Below are 18,892 nucleotides of genomic sequence, written 5' to 3'. Positions count from 1 at the left end.
TGCTGGTTCAGTTTGTACCTCCAGCTGCCAAAGGCAGACAGAGAGATCAGTGCCCTGCAGTGTGAGGCCCCTGACACAGTGCCAAAGCAAGACAGGGGACAGGCTACGTGCAGCCTTCCACTATCCCTGCACTTACTCAACCAGTACAGCTAAGGACAGCTATCTGCAGATACAGGATTTAGCACTTCAGCTGAGTGGCAGGCACCAATTCTTACAAAACTACTTCAGCTGTGAACCTCTCGAGATACAGACACTGCTCATCAGCCTCAGCCACAGAACACGAACAGCTGGAAAAACTTCATGTCTGAAGTCCAAGGTCTTATGTCTGCTAACATAAATAACCAGCACACCCAGATTTTGGATGCCACGAGTATACCCTAAGCAGAAGTGGGAGAGCCTAGAAGATACTAGTTATGGGCCTAAGACCCTTCATCTCTGATCTATAACAAAGGTTTTGTTGACATTAATGTTGTTGCTTTGTTGGAATTTTCCATACTTTAGTCACACCAGCAAGGCATATGATTTCCCAATTTTTTATTCTGGCTCACTGAATACTGTTTTCTATCTTGAATTTAACAAAATTATTTCAGTCTTCTGGAGCACCCTTTTCTTACTTCTGAAATATGCCTATTTTATTGAAACTTAGAGACAAAACATAGTTTAATTCTGTAACTAGCTTCTTTAATTCACATCAAAACCTGAATGTGAATTCTCCCAAATCTAACCCCCTGAAGATGAAACAACCATCAGAAAATAATTTACACTAAGCAAGGTGAAAAAAACCCACCACATACACAGGTTAGAACAAATTTGTAGTTGCATTTTATTTAATCAATGAAAATCTACCTTAAAAACACAAAATCAAATTTGGTAACCCAATACATTGGATTAGAGAAAGCTTCAAGCTTTTAAGCACAAGCCAGAAGTCACAGTCTCAAGGAGTTTCAGAGGCCAAAGCAATACACTGGAACAAAGTGGTATCTTTTTGTGGAGACATGCTCCCTGCACCATTAGCGTGGTTTTGGGTGCAGCAGGTTTTTTTAGCTGTCAGTTATAAAAAGAAGCTTTTGCATTTGTTCTGTAGTTAGGTCTGTTGCATTGCTCACCTAGGCCCTGGATTAATGGAGAAAACAGGCAAGTTAAAAGCCCTTGCCTGCCCAATTACTACCAACAGACAATTTACATTGTGGTAAAGCTAGCTTTATTTAAATGAGGTTCAGACAAGAAGTAACTTTACATATTATTAACAGCTTTGGAGCTACAAACGTAAGAATCAGGATTACACAGGTCATGCTTTTGTTACTTTGTTTTACCTGCTGCAGTTATTGCAATATGGCTTAAGGTACATAGGTATACAATTTGTACAATTCAGCCAAGTTTGCACTCGTGAGGTGTTACTAAGAGCATCATTACCTTGCAAGCCAACCTAAACGTGGGGAAATCAACCGAGGCTTTTGGAATTGCCCAAAGCTAAGGGGGAAAGCTGCCAGTAACAATGGACAGAGATAGACTGGATTGTTTGAAACCACATTGTTTGGCTTTAAATATTTATATAATTTGCTCTGAGGTAAAGAAAAAATCTTTTGATGCTTCCACCAGGGCAGCACCAGATGGTGCAATCACACCAGTGCAATCAGTCACATCACTTGCTGGACGTGCAGCCTCGAGGAGAGGCCAGCACCTGCCGTAACAAGAGCATTTGTACACTAAAGCTGATTTTAAAATAAATTACTATACAGGTATGAGAGTGAGCTGTTGTTCAACTTGATGGGCATTGGTTTCACAACGTGCGAGCTGTAACCTTCACTTTGGAAATCAGAGCTGAAAGTACTGACTTGTACCCCTTGTCTGATTTTAATGTAAACAACAAAGGAGAGGACCAATTCCTGCTGGGGACAGACATCACAGGACTCAGTCTTGGGGCTTCTAAGTATCTTTATATCACCCTGCCCATTCCAGTCTCAGCTGTTGCCAGTCCAATCCACCTTTCATGAAGCTTTTTAAGACCTCAATACCCGACAGATCTCATCAGCTTTTTGCAATTGAAGGCAGAACTCATTACTAAGTCCTTTTATTCCCCTCTTTCCTACTCCTGTCTCAGAAAAGACAAGAGAATTGTCAGGAGTGGGGAGAATTTCAGAAAATTGTGTGGTGGGAAAACAGTTCAGACAGGGGTTGGGAAAGGAGGAAGTGTGTATGCAGGAAGGATGTTAGACATTACAGGGCAGGGAAAGGCTTCAGGTTGGATGGGGCAGTGACCAGAAATTAGCAGAGCTTGGAATGAGAGGGGCGAGATAAAAAGGCAGTGGCACAAGAACAAGGTGACAATGAAACCGTGGTGGCTGGAGGGCTCTCAGAAACCAGGGAGGGCTGCAAGTAGAAGTGAGTCAGGTCAGGGCTCTCCTTTTGTCATTAGAAATATCATAGTTCTACATTAAAATCAGAACTGGGTTTAGAATGTACATATAAATATTCAAAGCAAGACAGCCAAACATTTTTGAGAAATATTATAGGGGGGAAAACCTGGAACAATAAATAGGAAACTACATGTTATCAATTTCTGCTCCAACAGTATCGATTTCCTCTCCAGGCTACTCTACAATATTCATTTAAGGGAATGCCTAAACAGTACAGAAGTATCATTGCTCTACATTAAAATCAGAACTGGGTTTAAGACATACATATAAATATTCAATACATTACAGTCCAGTCCTGAGACCTGAAGTCTGGAACAACAGAGGAAGGGTATTTTCCATCTCCTTTCAAGATACACTGCAGAAGTAATTTCTGACAAAATCAGGCCTGCACAAACACAACTGAAAGATGGACAGAGATACCTGAATGGGACTGAAAGGCAGCAAATTTGAGCACCTTGCTCAACAATTTGTGCGTGATCCAGTTCCTACTGTTTGACAGATGTATCCACAAGTCTCACGTGTTCTCATCAGTCAGCCCTCCTCTTCCCCTCACACATAAGGTGAGCAGCACCTACGGCCACTCACAGATCAGATCAAGGCAGCTAGGAAAGATGTGAGGGGTAAGGGAGACCGCTGAAGAAGGGAGGGAGGCTCAGGGACAAGTGAATGGAATCAAGGAGATTGGACAGACAGGATACACATAAAATGAGGGACAGTAATAACCATGGCAAAAATTCTAGTGGTCTGCCCAGTCACTCAGTGGTGCATCTCCAGTCTTAATGGATTATTTTGGGCAGAGACTAATAACCTTCAAATGGAACACAGGTATGGATACAGCCAATATTAAAGGCATTGGTTTTTTTAACAAAAATGGGAAGGCGAGGTCTTCAAAAGAACAGATGTTAACATCCAAGAATAAAGGGTAGTGAATAAAGCTCCTGGTTCTGTGGCAGGATTGTCAGTTGTTCTCTAGGACTGGCATCTCTCCAAATGCCACATGGACGCTTAGCACATCTGAAACAAAGATGACAGTAAAAAAGCTTTAGTAACGACAGCTTAATTTCCCAAGAATACGTTATTTTCCCAAGCAGTTTTCAGAGATAAAGGTCTTATATACCCTAGGGAGAGATGATACTTGTAATTTCTGAGTGAAATTCCTCTGAAGAGCAAAGAGCTTTGTATGTGAGACACTCCAGGTTTACCATGGAAGGCAATACTCGCATTGTTTAGGATTTTAAAAACAGAGCTTTGTTAGAGAGTGTGTTTGCATATTAAATTGCATGCATTAAATGTGTCATGTGAGTTCCAACCTAGGAAAACTGGAAAATACATTTACTACCTCCCAGAAATACCACACCAAAATATAGGCCAAGTCCAAGGCCACTAAAGTGAGGGAAGCCCTTCAGCAAAATAATAAAAACAGAACTAACCATTGCACCACATTAGAGAGAACATTTTAGAGATCCTCACAACTATACTAGAAAAAGAAATAAATTACTGGCTAAAAATGCTACTTACATTCAAGGCGTCAGAGCCACCGAGTTCTGACTTTGTCTACCACAAGATGTTCCTTCTTGACAACTGTCATCCTCCCACATTTGTGTTTTCCCATCTTCCACTGGTGGGTGATATGGTTGTTCTTCACTTTCACTGCATGTCTGTTGTCCTGTACATTGGTCTGAGATTTCCATAATGTACCCAACCTCTTTTTCTCTTAATTTTGGTGTGTGTATGTCTAGGGTGTCTTTGGTTGAATCTTCTGAAGTACTTTGTTCTAGGGTTGATTTCTGAAGTTTCACACTTCCCCTTGAAAGGTCTTCAAGGCTTGTCACGACCGTTAAAGAATTCTGACTTTGTCCATCTTTCTGCTTCTCAGAAGTTAAAGGCACGTCCTTTGTTTTTTCCACAATTGCATGAATTTCTGCAAACTCAGTTAAGGTAGCAATTTTCACTATTCCTGGTTGCTTGAGCTCTTGTTCTTTGCTTTGTGTCTCTTCCTCTTTTACTGGAAGCTGTTGATCTACCTGCATACTTCCCAGGAGTTCAGGTACAATTGTATCTGATGGGCTTTTCCCTATGGACTTGATGCTCTGCTCTGACTCAAGGGCAGCCGACTCTTCTGTTTCTGCAAGTTTGTGAACAGCTGACTGGATGGCATTCAATACAATTTTTGTACTCTGAGACTCTATGACTACAGACTCAACATGCTTCTGAAATTCCAGGTGGCTGGGAGACAGACTGTGGATGGAAGGAATACCATTGTGTTCGGCTTGCCCTGTGCTCTGGGGCTGCTCTTGCTCCTCTGATACTCCATTCATGGAAGCACAAGTTACTCTAGGCTTGGGTGCCTCCACACTACCAAGCTCTACAGTCCCACAGCCTGAACAGTCAATATTAGAAACTGGGACCTCTTCAGAAGCCATCTGCTCTGGTGTGGTTGCCAAGGGCTGTACAGTTTTGGCTGTCATGTCTGCATGTGCCATGACATGCTCTCCACCTGCTGCAGCTGCTAGAGCCACGGGTGTTTTCAGAGTCCCCATGCTTTCAACCTGTGGAGAGGCTGAGCCACAGCCTTCCTCTTGCTGGACAGGAGTTGAACACTCATCACAGCTCACAGCTTCCTGTTTTCCATATTCAAATACTTCTTTGGCTCCTTCCAGCAATTGCTCGTTTTTCTTATCTTCTTTCTGGAAGCCTTGACAGTTCAAGGTTTCTACAAGTTCTTGTCCTTTTCCCACAGTCTCTTCTCCAGACAAGCTGCTGAGTGTTTCACATTTCTTGGGACTTGTATGGGTGATAACATCACCTCCATTTTCAACAATTTCTGGGCATGTAGCTGCTAACTTAGATGCTCCATCTGCTTCAATCTGCACGGGAGCCTCAGCAACAATGGAAGTGCTCGCCAGCTGTGTTTCAGATTTGAGCAGAGCCCCTTTGGCTTCATCGCTCTTGGAGGGGGTTTCAGTTGTTTTGTCTCTGCATTGTGGCTCTATGACGAGCACAGAATCTTTAGCTACAACGTCCCTATCAGACCCATTGCTCACACTCTGCTCAGCATCTGCTGCTGCTTCTGAGCCAACTGTTTTTGAAGGAAGGGCAGAGGTTTCTCCCTTACTCTGCAGTAGAACCTCAGGAACAGTGATTTCTGTGCTTTTTACTCCATTGAGCACAGCATCATCTTCCTCTCCCAGGGCAGGTGTCCTGCTAGGACCTTCTTTAGTACAAACTTGCTCTTCTGAGTCAGGAATTCCATCTTGTTTTTCAGTTTTAACAGGGACCACAGTGACAACTGCTTCTGCACACCCTGGTTCCACAGCAAGCGTTCTGCCCTCTCCTTCAAGCTGCACATGCTTTTCAGCTGTAAGCCCCAAGGATGAGGTTTCATCCTCTGTCTTGTCCTGAACCTGTGGAGAATTGCAACAGATCTGTGAAAAAGGGTACAAGCAAGGAGTGACCAGCAAATGTTCTAGGTGAAAAACTGCAACACCCAAAAGGACAAGAATTACGGGAAGGGCACAAGGTGATGACACAAGGATTAGTAGCTCACCAAGACCCCAGCTTGTGTTGTTTCTGAGGACACATAGCTCATTAAACAAAGGGCAGCCTTAAAATTAACTAAAGAAAGGGACAGCTAGCAGTGCTTGAAACAAAGACTAAGCCAGAAGATGAGGAGGAAGGGAAGAAGGTAGGAATGTGCCATCCACACTAACTACAGCATTTAAAGCTGGAGATGGTGGTGTTGTTTCATGTCCTCCCTTTGCAGAGGTACCTCAGCTTCACCTGTGTTTCTGCCTACAACTGAAGATCCCATCCATTCTGTGAGGTGTACAGATGGATCACATCTGTATCTCAGCAGTTCACATATCTTCAGTTTGTGCAGTGCAGGAGCCCTAATGGCAATCATTTCAGTACCTCTGCATCTATGCACACCATCTCCCACTGCATTTCTGGAGGCACTGCATCCACTCCGCCCTGCACACAAGCTTCAGTGCCTGCTGCTTCTACACATCTGTGTGTCTCTCACTGGAAATGAACTTCAGTTGTTTACGGCTTCACAAGGAAGGTCCCTGACAGTAATATACCCTCAACCTGGTTCTAAATGAGGTATAGTATCTAACACTTGCTGATTTTTCTTTTTGACAAATCGACCTTTGTGTATTATGCAATACTTACTGCAGGCTTTTCCTCTGGAGCACATTCATCTCTTGTCTCATCCAGTGTCAGCTCTGTTATGGGCAGTTTCTCTTGTTCTGAAGGCTCCTGCTTTGCAAACAGCTCTTCCTTGGGAGTGATGGCTTTGATGCTGTGAAATTCTTTGTTGTGCAATGAAGTTTCTTCCTCTGTTGTCCTCTGCACTTCGTTTATTTTTTTATGGTCTTCTACATATCCTTGACATCCTTCCGTGCCTTCTTCCATCGCAGAAGCTATTTCACTTTTCTCTGAACCTTCAGGTAAAACACTCTCAGCTCTGTTTTGGCCCTGAATACTCCCTGCACTTTGCTGGGGCTGGGGGCCATCCTCTTTGTGTTCTTTTTCCAAGGACTGTTCAAGCAGAACAGTTTCCTGGCCTACAACGTTCCCATCTTTAGCACCACTTTTCACTTCCAGCTCAAGTCCCTGTACTGCTGTAATTAGAGTTTCTGTCACAGCTCTTTCACTAACCAGCTGTGCTACATCTGACTTTACTCTTTCAGCAACTTCATGAAGAACTTTTTGCGTCTGTTTGTCCAGTTCTTTCAAATTTTGTTCGGTGGCCTCTACTTCTTGAACTGGTGTAGCTTCCTCTGTAGTATCTGGGGTTTCCAACTGTGAAACAGCAGAAACCATCTCAGTTGTCTCCTCGGCAAGGGACACTTCCATTGTTTCTTCAGCACAGGAAGCTTCTGCTGTCTCCAGAGCAGTCACTGCTTCAGAGGTTGCCTCCAGCTCACTTGCTGTGGTGTCATCACTTACATCCTTTCTAGTCTCTGGCACTGTCTTAGCAGCTACCACTGCATCCTCCACAGTACCACCCAGTTCAGCTGTTTTCTGAGTTTCTTTCTCTTCCTCTTCTGTTGCCTGCTCAATGCACTCTGTCAGAGCAGCAGATATCCACGATGGTGAGCGCTCCTCAATGCTGGTCCCTGCCCTTTCTTCTCCCACAACGGTAACAGCAACTGCATGTACCAGCCCTTCAGATCTTTGCTCCGTCCTTAGACTCTCCTCTTCTCTCATCACTTCAGCATCTTTTGCTCGTTGGGCTTCCATTTTCTCCTGTTCTGCTGCTTCATATTCAGATAAAGGAACAACAGCTGGAATATCAGAATCTTCTTCAGCTGTTTCTGCCATGTCTTCTCTCGCTTGTTTAAGATGAGCTGGTTCTGCCTTTCCATCTGACTTTTTCTTCCTACGCCCAGGCATCAGTTTTCTAAATGGAACCCACGATTCATCTTTTCCAGGCTCACCATCCGATGTTGAATGCTCCAGGCTAGATCCCACAACAGAGTCTTCAGTTCTGTCTTCCATTCTGGTTTTGGATCTCCTTCTCGGAGTAACTAACCTTTTAAATGATTCCCATGTTGAAATACCTTCACTTTCAGAGGGGCTTCCAGCTTGTTCTGGGGAAGAATTCCCTTGTCCTTGATCACTCTCCTGAGAGCTAGTAAGAACTGCATCTGTTGCTGTTTCTTTGCTCTGTCCAGACTCTTCTACTTTTTGGCTTTCTTCATCAGATGATGATGATTTCCTGGCTCTTTTCTTTGAAGATCCTACACATATAAAAGTTTCCCAGGACACAGAGGCATCGACTTTTCTTTTGGGCTCTTCTGTAATTTTCTCTGGTTTCTGGTCAATCCCATTTTCTTTTATTTCTCCCTGACTTTCATCAATAACATTTTCAGTTGCAGATACTGCAACACTCTTTGTCTTATCAATTTCTTCCTCTTTATCGCTTTCAGAAGACCTTCTGACACGTTTCTTGGGAGTCACCATCTTTTTAAAGGATGCCCAAGGTGTAACAGTTTCTCTTTTTCGCTCCACATCTGGTATTGTGGCATCTTCACTTTCAGTGACCTGCACTCCATCTGCAGATTTTTCCAAAGAGGGAATTTCATTCATCTCTTCAGGAGAAGAAGCAGAACTCTCCCCCTTTTGTTCCTCTGGGCTATCTGGGGAATCTGATAAGTGCTGGATTGGTTCACCCTGTTCCCCTAACTTAGATTCTTCTCTTTTACCTTTTTGCTTCTTTCCAGACAGTTTTTTCAATCCAGTACCTGTAAAGAGTTTCTTTAAAGGGCTGCCTTGTACTTTAGTCTTTTCTTGAGAAGACAGGAGTTCTGCTTCATTTGTGATACCTTCTGGAGGCCTCTTTCCAGCTGCCTCTTCAGAAGTTACTTCCACAGTTGCTTCATCTGGTTTAACAGTATCAGTTGTATCTGTGCCAGGTTTTCCCTGTAGTCCTTCATTGGTGGGTTTGATTGACTGTTGATTATCCTCTGTGTCACCTGAATGTTCAGAAGTAGAAAAGGACTTTGATTCAGGAGCACTCAGAGTTGACTTTGTTTCACGTTCTTTGCTTTCTTTATTCTCTGTGGTTTTATCCAGGGCTTCCCCCTGTGCAACATCATCTGCTGTGGGTGACATTTTCAATTCTGCTTCCTCTGTTTTTTCATCTAATGTCTCTTTCCCAAGTAGAGCAGGTTTACTTTCTTCCCTTCCTTCAGGTTTAAGCTGATCACTAGAAATTTCCATTGTCACAGATCCTGTTTGACATGTCTCTTCAGAGGCTGTTTCAGTTTTGTCATCTATTTCACACTTCTCCACTGACTCCAGTTTTTCTCCCACAGGTAGTACTTCTGAGGATGTTTTCAATTCTCCGTTCACAGTGTCAGTGACTAGAGGTACCACTGACTTTGTTTTTAGTGGTTTGTCTGCTGTCTCACCTTCATTCTCTCCTTCTTCCTTTTTTTCTTCCTCTTTACCAAGATTTTCTGAGACTTCCACCAGTTTCCTTCCTTGATCATCTTCATCTTTTTTGCCCTCTGCACTTTCTTTTACAGCTGCTGCTGCCAGGTCCTCTTTTTGTCCCTGCTCATCATGCTTGACTACCTCCTTCTTTTCACTTCCTTCTACTCCTATGGCTGCCAGAGTCTTTTCTGACTCCTGCGTTTCACCTTCAGTTTGCTCCTTTTCATGTGCTTCAATAGTTACTGCTGTCACATTCCTCTCTTCATCCTGCTTCTCAGACTCAGGTTTCTCCTCCTTTTCACTGATTTCAGTTGTTAATGTGGTCCCCTCTTTTTCCTTCTCCTCTTCTTTCACAGGAGACTGTTGTTCATCCTCTGTAGGCTTCCTAAAACTCTTCTTTTTTCTAAATCCAGTCCATCCTTGAGTAAAAAGTTTTCTTAATGGCGATGCAGTTTCAGTGGCTAAGGCGGCTGGCTGAGAACAAATCTCATTTGCTTCTGATATTTTAGGAGATTCATCTTCAGTTTTTTCGCTTTTCAGTGTATCTTTGGTATTGTCTTCTGCAGAGGGTACATCCTCAGGCACTGCTGTTTCTTCTGAGCCAACTTCTTTTTGATCATCAGCTCCTTCAGGGACCTGTGTTTCCTTTTTTACAGTAAGCAGCTGAACTGGTTCTGATTTTCCTGTCTTTTCCTTCTTCACTGTGAATCTGAACCCAACAAATTTAAAAACCTTTTTAAAACCCAGATCATAAGACTGTGGCTCTGCCACCTGGTCTTCTGCAACTTCTTCCAAAGCCGGCAACTGCTTAACTGAATGAGCATCCTCCTTCTCAGCATCTGCACCATCCTTGGTGCCCGAGTCAGATGGATTTGTCTCCATAGTTTCAGTGTCTTCCTTCACAGTTACACTGGAATGTTCTGTTTGTCCAACTGTTTAAATAACAACAAAACCCCAGTTAACTTCCTTTTAAATTTAATGTTCTAATATACCTTTATATATTTTTTCATATTACCAATTTTCATAAACATACTTATTCTATTACTATCCTTTTCTATATGCTATTAGTACATTTTTAAGAATTAGTTTTTGTTCTATCATTACTATAATTATTTTCCTTCTTTGTATCACTGTACAATTCTTTTCACCATTTATTTGCAAAGGCATCTTTCAAGCTTATATCCTCTTATTCTATTCCCTGATTTTGCAGTTCTTTTGGTGTGGTTTGTTTGGTTTGTACTTTTTTTTTTTACTTTAAGGCAAACTTAAGTAACTTTTCTTAAGTAAGAAAAAAATTCTATCACAGACTATATAGAATAATATATGCAATTATTCCTGAAGCAAAGCTCAATAAACATTTCCATGCAGACAGACACATCTAAGGAAACCCAACAAACAAAAAAACCTGTAAATAAACATAACAAAACTTCAAAAAAGCCTGTTGACCTAAAATGATGACTGAAAAAGAAAGCTTATTTTACAACTCTGGCCCAAAAGACTAGTAGGATGTGAAAACACCCATGGGAAATTACCTGTTTTTCTGAAAACCTGTAACCCCTACAAAACAGTTACATAACAATATATTGCTTTGAAGATCATGAATCTTTGGAATTCTCCCATACAATACATGCATATGTGCAATATGCATACAGTAATTCCACACTGCTTAAAATGCTTTACCTTCTTACTATGTACTATGTAAGAAGGTAAAATCCTCCACTGCTCACATGTCTGTTTGCATTATCTTTTCTTTCTTTGACAACAGTTTGTGTTTTTCCTTCAGGTCACTGGCAACACCCCTCTCAGCTGGGACGATTTAAGTATTATTGTTTCTCTGGCCAACTGGAGTTCAGAGACAAGCATGTAAATTAAATCTATGGCATATGTGAGACACCCAAGATTCTTGGGCTTGAATGCTGCCAGGATTTCAGTTTAATATTGTTCTTGACCCCAACAGGTCAAAGTGCAAGGCCATAAAGGAACACACTCTATTCTCTGACCAAACCTGTTAGAGCACCAAGATGAAAAAATAAAATTAATTTAAAATATTCAATGCTGAACAGCAACATTCTAGAAGAAGGCATGGTCCCTTTCTTTTAAGTTGTACATGTGCTACTTCAATGTCCAGAGGCAGGAGGAGACAGCTTTACAAAGCATTTGATCATCAACTTCCCCAAAGTGATGTGGTTTTTATTTGAACCACCTTGAAGTTGTCTCTGACTTTGCAGCTGGCCCTGCTTTGCTGGAACACCTGATCTCCAGAGGTCCCTCACAGCCCCTTGCCTGGTTCCCCCTGTATGAAGTGCTGCTTCTTCAGAAGCACACAGACACTGCAGTCCAGGTAAGGCTGGAACTAACTGCACAATAAGCAAAACAAAATCCAAAATGATACTGGCTTCTAAACGCCATGTAAATGGCAAATTATGTTTCACTATCAGCAGCCTACTGGTTGTTGTTTCTAAGACAACATAAGCAAAGCTTTTCGTTTTTCCTTTATCTAACAGCTTAATATTATTTACCTCAATTGTTAACTCCTAATTCAATTAAAAGCCTGACCTGTGCTAACGTGCTAACTCCCCAAACATTTTAGACCAGAGAGGTTTGAATTGAGCCAGTTGTGAGGGAGAAGGGTAAGACAAAAGAGACATTTTGAAGAAGATGGCAGAATTTTTACTCCATTTGTAATATACCTCTTGCAAACACCAGAACAATCCACAAGCAAAGTAGCTTTTATTAATCAAAGACTACATTTTGTTTATTCAGTTGTATGGTAAGACTATACAAGGATAAAGTCAAGGAATCACTTTTGTGTCTGTGTATTCATTTATTCCTAGGTCTGGACATAAAGTCCTTCTCATTTCCATAAAATTATGTAATTCAACAGAAAACTGTCAAAGGCTTAGCAGGAATTCACAGAGTTAGAGGCACTTCTTCAGAGACCATCTTCAAAACATCACATATTTTATAATTATTTAGTAACAGGTACTTTAATATTTTCTTAAGCTTGTTTACACTAAAATTTTTTTTTTTTGATTAACCAGCTATGAAGCTAAATGCTGATCATTTAACAGTGAATAAAAATTTGTTCATGAGCCAGGCCTCTTAGCATCTCAGCTGCAAACAAGGTCTATGGAGTCTGTTTGTCTCAGCCTGCATTAATGCCAATGCGCTTTTACTCTTAGACATGAAAATCTCCATCTGACATGAGTTAGATAAAGGTAGACTGAAATACATGGCTGAGAGCCAGTGAGGAATGCTGGGTCTAAGTGGGAAGGACCAGAAGGGCAGGAAGGCAGAAGGGAGTGGAGAAGTCAGAAGGCACTTGGGACTGCTAAGCAGCCAGAGACATGGACTTCTTCGGGCTTACCGTTCCTCTTGCAAACACTCCCAGGGAATGTATGCCCTTCATAACTGAAAATCCTGAGGTTTCAAAACAACTGTAAAAAAGGTGAGATTTCTTATGTATTCCTAAATTTTTTCCTAATTCCCTTAAAGAAGCACCCCTTTGGAAGTTTCTTTCCAAATTTGTCCCAAACCAGCAGAGGTGTTTAGTGTAAATTCAGTGTTTAAGATGAGTTTCAGGTATTAAAGATAAATGGGATTACTGTAAGAATGGAACAAAAGAATATGAATAAATGAGGCATTCCATTTCCAAAGAGAGGTTAAGATGTAAAACCAGTATATAAAGGTGTCTCTTCATATTTAAGATACGCATTCAAAGGGTTCTTGCTTATTCTGTTTATAAAATGATGTGTTTATAGCACTCTAAAATAAAGACCATGTCTCTGTAAAATGTTTTGCAGGTGAAAAGAGCTGTGACTATTACAAAATCTGAAGGTATCAGTATGCATTAAGATAGCAAATGCAGTCATAAAAATAGAGAACACAGAGTTTAGAGGCAGTGATGAGCTTTCAAAACTGTTAAATCAAGCTGACAGTAATTGGGTCTTCCTTGTGAGTCCACCCAGCAGACACATTACCTTGCAATACTTCACTAAACACAGTGTAAAGGGAAAAACTAACAAATATTGACTGACTGAACACACGCTTATTAATACCAGTCTGAAAAGTCACAGCTATGCTACAACACATCACACTTCCATCTCTCCCCCACGGTACACAGATGACATACTTACAGACCTAGCCCAAGCACTACCCTCTTCAATTCCACCAATGGATTTAACCTGTCCAGAAGGTATTTCATTCCCAACATAACATTCTGGTGTCAGCTGTTAAACGACCTGCTGCTGTTTCACCCAGTCTCTACTTTGTCTCCTTCTTTAACATTTCAAAACCCCGGAAGATTCTTCAAAACTGAACTTCTGATGCCCTTCCTCAATGTTTGAGGAATGAGGTGCCATTCAGGAAATTTGCCTGCATGTTGCCAGGAGGCTGTCACTGTTGTCTGACAAAGCTCCAGAGCCACAAATATCCACGCTGTATTTTCACACTGTACACACCTGGAACTTTGTACTTAGCAGTTGGATTCTACAGTGCCCAAACACTGTCACAGTGCAATTCTGGACACAGAAAGGTTTGGAAGTTACTTCCACAAGTCATTGCTGGTCAGAGTTCTATAGCATGTCACTACCACAGGTATTCTGGCAAGACAACCAGCACTTTCTGAATTACTTCAGTGGTTTTGAAAGCACCTTTAAGAAACACCAGACAGGCTCATCCAAACAGCTACCAGGAAACAAAACAAATATAGTAAAATACTGATATGAATAACGTTTCCTTAGGTGTTTCTTGAGGAGGGCTGTACTTTACCAGTTACGTGCTAGCCAAGGAATAGAATGCAACAAAAACATACTTAGAGAAGGTGATAAAGATTAGGGATGATATTAAAATTGATACACTTTGCTATTTAAATCCACAGTGGCTCAGGACCAACACCAAAATTCTATTTTAACTGCTTACATACCAGTTAACCTTTCAAATATTTTAATTGAATCAAGGTGCTGCTCGTGTTTTAATAACTCCGAGTTTCATTCTGAAAGAAACTTTCAAAACCGTCAGTCTTGAGGACTCAAAGCTGCTTGATTTCAGAGTTTCATAGGTACTCTGTCCACTGTAAGAATTTATTTCTATTTTATCAGGAGCATGCCAGTGAGTTGTTGGAGAACTAGTATTTTCAGAATGACTGATTTCCTAATTCCTGTCTCAATCCATTAAAAATAAAATGGATAATAATAATAATAATAATAATAAATGGATAATTAAACTCTTCTTTTTGTAGACTGGCAGACACTGTTGGCAGTGCAACTTAACTGCTCGCAGCTCTCATCTCTCTCCAGAAGTGAAAATGTGTTTCTCCTCAGGTAGCTGCCAAAGAGTTAAAAAAAAGCACTCTGACTGCAAGAGTTAAACCCACAGCACTTCATGTGCTTGAAGAGAGCCATGTCAACATCTGGAGCTGGTTGACTTTTCCCCCTAAGGATTTGCAGCACGGCGCTGGATTTTTTCCATGAATTCCCTACATTCTCAATCTCTCAGATGGATGTGACACACACCCAGCGCTCACCTCCCAAACTCCTCTGGCCACTGCAAGGCTCCAGAGGACTTTGTGCTTTATTCACTGCATTAATTCAGTGTTTAGGGCCAAATCGTGCTTTTGGCCACATACACAACTCTCACTAGGTTTGCATGAGCAAGAGCAAATGCTGCAGCCATGAGGTGTGTTCTACAATAATTTGCCAAATTGTGTCTGGATTTGCTACAAATACAACTCGTAAAAGAAAAAAAACAAAAAAACACAAACAAACAAACCACCAGCTACTGTTTTAGTACTCAAATGACACAAAAAGAAGGCAGTTAAAAAAAATCTGAACCAAGCTTATATTTCTCAAATGCAGTTCTCTTAACTGCATCATTCTTCTAACTATCATTAGAAACATCAATGACAATATAAAGAAGGAATAAAAATTGATACACGTGAGTAACTAAAAACCAAAAAATTAAAACCAGCTTGAAATTACAGTATCTATGAAAAACCTACCCTGAACAGATTTATTTAGAATAAACTAGTTGTCTGGAGTTATTTGTGAAACTGAGCACTTTACCATTAAAAAACAAAACTAAAAAAAGGAAAACTAATCTATGCTTTTAAGTTTCCACTGCATTGTGTACGAATTGGGCATTATAACACAAATTCTGATTCTTTTAATCACAAGTTCCAGGCTGGGTTCAATAAATCAAACACACTACTCACTTCGCAGTAACAAAATAACACAGAAATAGGATTATGTGTTATCCTTCTAACAATTTCAGGGTTTTTTTTTAACTACAACTGTGACTTTGCTGCTTCTGTACTATGTATTTTTCACAAATTCTTCCTTCCTTTGCCTGCTACACACCATATTTATTTCTACTTCAATGTACAAACAATTTTTCCACAGAAAGCACATACTACATCCTTCTCCCTTCTAGTCACTCAATTTTCTAAGGACTGACTTGCCATGTTTATTGCAGGGAGCAAGTTCTTTCACATTAATTAAATATTGAGGGAGGATTTTCAGAGATTTTTGCATGCTGAATCTCACTGTGCATCTATGCAATTCATGAGCTTTTCAACTAAGTTCTTATTTCAAAGCTTTTGAAACAAGTATTATTTAATCTTACTTCTCTGGTACTTCAGTGGCAACTGAAGAGTTAGGTTTAAAAATCTCGTACTTTTGTGTTCATTTTTAAAAACAGAAAATAGGAACAAGCTGCAAAATAGCTATTCTTTTTCATGGCTTAGCGCTCATTTAGCAATCAAAAGCAGCATCCCCAGAAAACGACATCACAGAAAAGTAACTGAAAAACAAAAAACAAACACCCCCCCAGCACACAATCATTTCCACTGTGATGCTATAACATTCTAACATTCCTCAAAAATCTTTATTTTTAGAAGATTTTGATTTAGCTGTACTTGTCTGTTCCAACCCAGAGCTTCTCAAATTCCAATTCTGAGCCCAGCTTCTCAAATTCCAGCAGGAAAAGTTATGTATTTCATTTATGCTAGATTAAGATATTTCTTTTTTCCCTTCAGTGTTTCAAGAAACAGCCCTAAAAATCAGAAAACAGTATAGTTCTTCTTTAAAAACAGAAGATTTTTAAAGCCAGAAGGGCCATTAGCTATGGCTCAGATATAGTTGCTGTAGTTAAAAAATCTTCATTAAATATGCTCACAATAAGAAACTGCTCTCAGACCAGCACAGCTGTTCTGTTTGGGAATTAAACCAGCATGCTACAAATATTTATGAAATTTCATGGTTAGACATGCTGTCCACATCTCACATTCAGTGACTTGATTCTGCTTCTTAAAATAAAATTTATTCGCCAAGCGCAAGATAGATGCAACTTTAGCACTTGTGTATTAGAGGGGAAAAAATTCATAGCTCCACTAGCAACAAGGATGGGATAATACAGGTCAGTAAATGCTGGGACATTTCTGAGAACCCCTAATGATTAATGAACAATGAAAAACAAATTGTAATTTTTTCTTTCTCAAAATGACCACATAAAGACTAATGTAAACATCACAAACTCACCACAAAGGAAATGAAGCTGCATCTGCACTAATGAGACACATGACAGCTTAATACACTCCTGCATACCAATATGCAGAGGTACTCTCTCCCTTCCATGAAATGGTAACACATACTACAAGCTAAATGCAGTTCTTGCAAAATGTACTATAAAAGCAGCTGTGCCGCAGTGAAAATCCAAGGTTCTACCACAGGAATTATTAAATAAGGAAAACCTCAAATGATCAAAACTGTGCAAACCTATAAAGACATTGCTTTTGAAAAACAGTTTAACCTTTAATTGCTAACAATAGAAGGAAATAAAAAAAATAGAGAACCCTTGAGGAAAAAGACTCAGCATGTGATAAGCTCATTAAACATCGAGTTTAATGAAAACCCTATTGTAAACAGCAGTAGGATATCTCCTCCACTACTCACTGATTCAAATCACGTACAGTCCTCCCCAGGGCCCGCTCCAAATGGAGCCGCACTTCTACAGGCTTTGTTGTCCACATGTATTGTAAAATCGAAGTATTTTGCATGAATAAACTCCCCCTATTTGTTAAATTCGTTCACTGGCTCTAGCAAACAATATACAAGAGACTAATTATTAATACAATGAAATAAAGGTTTCCTAGATAGCTAGAGCCATACATCATCAATCTGAAAGAAATTCCAATGCAAATTAGCTATCTTTAGGAAAGAAAAAAATCGGGGCTTATTTAAATTTCATAATAGCACTTTGTCTCCTGGAGAAAAGTTGAGAGACTTTGCACAAACATAAGTCTGTGCAAACCCAGCAGTGCGATCATGTTCTTTCTTTTAATTCTTTGCTCCTCCAAAACTCATCTTTTCAGAAAGCCCAGTTAGTTTATGGTATTAGCGCTCAGCTTCAGCGGCTTGTGTGCTAATGCCTGAAGTAAGATCGAGTTTTTGGTACTGCAGGCTGGGATCCCGCTGCCCCCATACACATACACATACACACTGCCCCCCTTGCCATGGTGCTAATCCCCTCCCAATTTTGCTTCGTTAACCTAAAGCAGCAATAGAGTAACAGCTTCATTTCTCTCATTCAAATATTTTTACAACATATAAACGATGCTAACTTCTGCATTTCCTCCAATCTCACCAAGTTTATCTCTTAAGGTATTTTACTGCCTGGATTGATGTAAAAGAGCATCCTCAGTGCGGTCACTACCTTTTCTTTCTATGCCCCAGTTTCAGATACCAGCTCACAGCCCCGTCCTGCAGGAAAACACACAGCCAGCACCTCCACATTCATAAAGCCTTCTATCACAGGTACCACCACATCATACTGCCGACTGAGTTGACATGACACTTCCTGAAGTTTCAGCGACCTCACTGAGATAAAAATACTTAAGCGAGACCCTTTAACTCCAAAGGCTCTGCCGGGAAATCCAGAGTGGGCAGCCCTGGAGGCTCGGGCTCCGGGGCTCTCCGGCAGCGGCACACCGCCGCCCCGGGATGCCGCTGCCGCCCGCGCAGCCCCGGCACCCGGGGTGCCACACCGCCTTACCGGCCATCGTCACTGTCCCCAGCATGGCTGAAGCCACACAGCCACCGCGAACCCCCTCTCCCGCTCCGAGGTTCCTTCCAGGGGCGCGGGGCAGCCCCAGCCGACGGCAGCGAGAGGGAGGCGGCCGGGCGGCAGCGGCGCTTCCACGCCCCGGCACCGGGCAGGCTGGACGGAGAGATGGCTGACGGAGAGCTGCCGATGGAAGTCTGCCCGTCGGACGGCTGGGCTCTCCCCCGAGCCCCGCGGCCGCTCCCCCCGTCCGGACAGCCCCGGGCCCCGCCCGGGACCGCCCCCCGCCCGCCCGCCCGGCACAGGCGTGGTGCCTCAGAGGCTCCGTCTCGGAGCTGCGAGCCTTTATCTCCCTGTGCCCCGAGGGGAAGAGGCGCCGGCCGCCGCTCTCGATCCGCCCGCTTCAGCGCCCGCTCTGCTAATGCCTTCCCGACACAGCTTCCCACAGAGCATCCACACCCAACCTCAATAGG

The 18,892-nt window shown here is 41.7% G+C and overlaps 1 protein-coding gene across 2 annotated transcripts in view; it reads right to left on the bottom strand.

The window, feature by feature from the left end:
- Nucleotides 1-799: 799 nt before the first annotated feature.
- AKAP12 (A-kinase anchoring protein 12) overlaps nucleotides 800-18,892 on the bottom strand; it is a 30,483-nt gene continuing 12,390 nt past the window's right edge. Inside the window, exons 1-4 of one of the 2 annotated variants that reach the window (XM_063390108.1) lie at nucleotides 18,411-18,651; nucleotides 6,591-10,294; nucleotides 3,936-5,821; nucleotides 800-3,431 (exon numbers count right to left, since the gene is read on the bottom strand). In XM_063390108.1, coding sequence (XP_063246178.1) covers nucleotides 3,938-5,821; nucleotides 6,591-10,294; nucleotides 18,411-18,435 — 5,613 coding nt within the window. In that variant the 5' untranslated portion in view covers nucleotides 18,436-18,651 and the 3' untranslated portion in view covers nucleotides 800-3,431; nucleotides 3,936-3,937. Of the gene's footprint in view, nucleotides 3,432-3,935; nucleotides 5,822-6,590; nucleotides 10,295-18,410; nucleotides 18,652-18,892 lie in introns of those variants that run through there. The other variant, XM_063390106.1, reaches the window with a different exon arrangement.

This window comes from Prinia subflava, chromosome 2 (assembly GCF_021018805.1).
Source record: "Prinia subflava isolate CZ2003 ecotype Zambia chromosome 2, Cam_Psub_1.2, whole genome shotgun sequence".
Taxonomy (NCBI): Eukaryota; Metazoa; Chordata; class Aves; order Passeriformes; family Cisticolidae; genus Prinia; species Prinia subflava.
This window is presented reverse-complemented; position numbering and strand designations above follow the sequence as displayed.